Source organism: Gossypium arboreum, chromosome 6 (assembly GCF_025698485.1).
Source record: "Gossypium arboreum isolate Shixiya-1 chromosome 6, ASM2569848v2, whole genome shotgun sequence".
NCBI classification, from domain to species: Eukaryota; Viridiplantae; Streptophyta; class Magnoliopsida; order Malvales; family Malvaceae; genus Gossypium; species Gossypium arboreum.
In genome coordinates, this window is record NC_069075.1 from 141,998,423 (window position 1) to 142,002,625 (window position 4,203).

Here is a 4,203-nt window from a genome sequence, read left to right on the forward strand (position 1 = left end):
ACTAATATTACATGTGTCGAAGTTCTTTTATTTTTTTTTTAAAATTTTAATTCAATCATTAACATTATTAGTACATTTCTTTAAATTTTATCAAATTGACATGTCGATTAAGCAACATTCATTTGGGATGCCATAATTCTAGTCAACAAATACTATTGCCGTTAATGATTGGATTAGAATTCTTAAATTGTAAAAGGAGGAGGAAAATTTAATTTTCACCCTTTTAAGTACAATGCTTAAATCTCAATTTGAATATGATGTTTTAAGATCCAGAATTTGACTATAGATTGAAAATTCATTATCGCGTGAGCAAATTTTTCATTTTAAAAATGTCACACAATTCAATTTAACAAAATTCATTTGACGCTATTATCAATTAGATTTCAATTATTAAATCAAAACAACAAATTATCTAAATTGCGGAAACGCAAATTAGAAAAATTAAACTTAAATGTCCAAAACGTGCAAGGACTAAAAAACAATTAGACCCCAAAAAGAAAGAGTAGAGAGAGTGACTAAAAATACATTTTCCCATTAAAAATTAAATATTGACCTTTATTTATTTTTTTCTCGAATTCCAACCATTCCTCTGGCAATAGCATAAGTATAAAAACCACCATTATTATACATATATATACAATATATATATATCTTTCTCCATTCAAAAGGGCTCTGATCTTTTTTCTCTGCATCCTTTAAATGCATAAGTTTCCCTTTTTTACTAACCTTTTCTCTTCAAAACTATCATCCCCATAAAAAATCAATCTCTCTTTTCCTGCAATCCTTTTTTTTATCAACCCTAGTGTAGATCCTAATAAAAAAGCCTATATTCTCTTTATAACCAAGCACCATTCATGCAAACTAATCATAAGCCACTCATGATCTAATCAATCCACTTTTTCCCTTTTGTATCTGGGTTTTTTCAGCCTTCCACAATGATGAGAACCACAGCTTTGCCTGATCTATCTTTGCAGATTAGCCCACCATCGGTTAAAGAAATGGCCGATGATGGGTTGTCGATGAAATCTATTTACAGTGATAGGAGTTCAACTACTGATTCTGGGAGCAGTGGGAGTGATTTAAGCCAGGAAAATGGGTACTTCAATAATCCTATAGAGCCTACTTTGAGCTTAGGGTTTGAAATGGTTCATCATCACCATCATCATCAATATCAGCCACAAATCTATGGTCGTGATTTCAAGAGAAGTTCAAGAACGAATATCAATGGAGCCAAAAGAAGTATTAGAGCTCCTAGGATGAGATGGACTACAACACTTCATGCTCATTTTGTTCATGCAGTCCAGCTTCTTGGTGGCCATGAAAGTACTAACATATACATATATACACTTCATATATGCAATATATCTATTTTTGTTTTGTTTTTTTTCTTACATGTTTTCGGCAACTGAAACAGGAGCAACACCAAAATCTGTCTTAGAGTTGATGAATGTTAAGGATCTAACCCTAGCTCACGTGAAGAGTCACTTGCAGGTGGGCTTTAACTCTGCAATCCTTCAGTCTTTTTGTATACAATGCCTGTTTTTGCCCATAAATCCCCGAGATATGTGTTTAAGCGGGTTTAAATCCATATTTTCTTAATTATTGCAATAATTGAATTAAGACTCAATTGACAATATTTTATGAAAATTGTTATTTTTTATGATTTGAGAGTTGTTTTAGCACTTTTATCTTGTTCTATTTTTGTATTTCTATATATGTTTCAATTGTAGTGGGTAAGGGAGAGAAACAAAGGGAAAGGACAAAAGGGTATCTAAATGGTAATCTTAACAATGCAATTTCCTTTTGCATATTAGTCCTTGGCCAGGATGGCAAGCTTAAGGTTTTAAGATATTAAGCTTTCACCACCTATATAAACGTTGAGTTAACTTTTATTTCTGGTTTTTTCATGCAGATGTATAGAACAGTGAAGAGCACTGACAAAGGATCAGGTAATTGGAAATTTTTTCCAACATTTTTATATCTCTTCAATTATTTTCTTGTTGTCTTCTCCATACACAATTATGACAGCTCCATTTTTCATTTGGTACTATTAGACATAGCTTGAGCCTAAAAAATCTAAAATGTGAAATCATTTTTTGCCAACATCACCATTTCAGGACAAATGCAAACAGACATGAGCTTGAATCAAAGGTCAGGGATTGTTGATTTGGATGGTAGACTAATATCACCACAACCGACACCACAAAGGACCCAAAGGTGAGGATCATATTAACTTAACGTGTATATATACACACACACATCCTTGGCCATGGAGAACTGTGTTTGGTCCAACATGTTGTCTGTTCATTGTTTATGGTGTGTAGATAAGGCTAAGTTTTCATAGATTTTGATGAAGATGAGGTAATTAATTAAGCTTAGATGTGGAATTAATGTATTAATCCTCATAATCAAAGTCAAGGCTTTTCTGTTCAAATCTCAATGCCATTCTTTTGTTACATTTTACGAAAAGTACCCTAAACGATGAGTTTTGTATAATAATAACAATAATAATATAAAATATGGAGTAAAATTTTTACTAAATTAATTCTTTATAATATTTTATCTAAAATTTTAAGTGAAATAAAAATAATAATTTTATTTAAGACATTATTTTAATAAAATGTTTAATCATATATTTACTAAATGATATAATCTTTAATAAATGAAATTATATTTATAAATTTTATTAAAGATATGATTAGAGTTTTGGTGCTTAATATTATTATTAATAGTATTTTAAGTTAAATTTTTTAAAATAAATATGATATGAATCTCAAATGTTTTTATAAGTGTCTCAAATGCTGTTATAAGTATATAACGGCAACTCTTAATAACATTCAAAATTTTAACGGACAAATAAGGTAAGGTTGTAATAAAGAGAGCCCACATAGTCAAATGATAAAAGTAAATGATCTGTAGAGTGATATTTCATGTTATTAATTAGTGATTTCCTCGTTTTGCAGTGGTTCTTGGCTACCATCATTGGAGGTGAATAATTTGAGCATATCAAGCAATGGGAATGGATTGACTTTACATCCAAATGATGCTAAGGTATGATTGCTTCATTGAAAGGAAAAGAATGGAACATTGTGTTAATAATGAATATTAATTTTGTGTGTTTTTCTTTCATAGGTGGATGGAGACAATAAAGTGCTTCATGTGTCAAATCCAGACATGTTGCTTAACCTAGAATTCACCCTTGGAAGGCCAAGCTTTGCTCATGAATCTTCAAATGACTTAACTCTTCTCAAGTGTTAAAAAAACATGTTTTTAATAATAAAAACAAAAGAAAACCAGCAAATATATTGCTTTATTTGTTGTTGTTATTTTGGGGATGAAATATCTAACTTGTATGAATATGAACTAGCCTTGTTCCTGTTCTTTCAATTTTGTCATGCAATGAAAAGAAAAACAACACAAAAGGTGAAGCCCCCTTTTTTTCTTATTCTTGTTTCCATGTATTATTTAGTCATTACAATATCAAGAAAGGGGAAAGAAATGTTAAGGTTTGAACTGTATTAGTTATCTTTAACTAATAGCCTACTGAGTTTTAGTTTGGTTGACAATGATATTGTTGTCAGTGTAAGAAGATGTAGATTCGAGCATGTTGAAATATATTTATTCTTTTATTTAAGAGTTGAGAATGACTTATAGACAATATTAAGCATTGTACCACCATCAAAATATCAATGACATTATCTTTTAATTTTCTTTGGGTTTGTGGTTTAGATTTTTTTGGATAGCTGATTTTGTGAGTTATGACACATTAATTATATGATGAATAACATTTTGAACGTACAAAATTTGATAAAGAGACAGGTCCATGCTCCATGCAGAGGGGTCATGGAGAAATTTTGTAATAATAGCTCTATCCCTATCCTATGTATTAATTAAAGTAACACATATGCAAAAGAAAGTGTGATCATATTCATTTAGGACCCATTTTTTTCCAGAATAGTCATGAATCATGATGATTAATTGTTTCTTAAATTTACTACCCTGGGCCAATATATGCAGAGAAGAAACTTAAAAGGGACCACCAAATTTGGCTGCTTGTTAATTGTTTCAATTCAGACCGATTTAGGCTTTGTTTAGTATTACTATTATTACAGTTTTTGGAGATGAATATAAAAATTATATATGTATTTCGATATAATGTGTAATTTCATACATATATAAACTTTAATTTTATGATATTTTATA

General features: G+C 30.0%; 1 protein-coding gene across 1 annotated transcript; it reads left to right on the forward strand.

Annotated features, from left to right (window-relative positions):
- The first annotated feature begins 614 nt into the window (after positions 1–614).
- Positions 615–3,422, forward strand: LOC108482193 (probable transcription factor KAN4). Its single transcript, XM_017785311.2, has 6 exons — positions 615–1,323; positions 1,415–1,491; positions 1,913–1,949; positions 2,118–2,217; positions 2,964–3,051; positions 3,133–3,422. The coding sequence occupies exons 1-6, from the start codon at positions 936–938 to the stop codon at positions 3,256–3,258; spliced, it is 816 nt and encodes a 271-aa protein (XP_017640800.1). The 5' UTR covers positions 615–935; the 3' UTR covers positions 3,259–3,422.
- The last annotated feature ends 781 nt before the right edge of the window (positions 3,423–4,203 follow it).

Coding starts and splice junctions, on each gene's coding strand:
- LOC108482193 (XM_017785311.2), top strand. CDS start 936: ATGATGAGAACCACAGCTTTGCCTGATCTATCTTTGCAGATTAGCCCA. Junction 1,492..1,912: donor ACGTGAAGAGTCACTTGCAG/GTGGGCTTTAAC, acceptor TTTTTCATGCAG/ATGTATAGAACAGTGAAGAG. Junction 2,218..2,963: donor ACACCACAAAGGACCCAAAG/GTGAGGATCATA, acceptor CTCGTTTTGCAG/TGGTTCTTGGCTACCATCAT.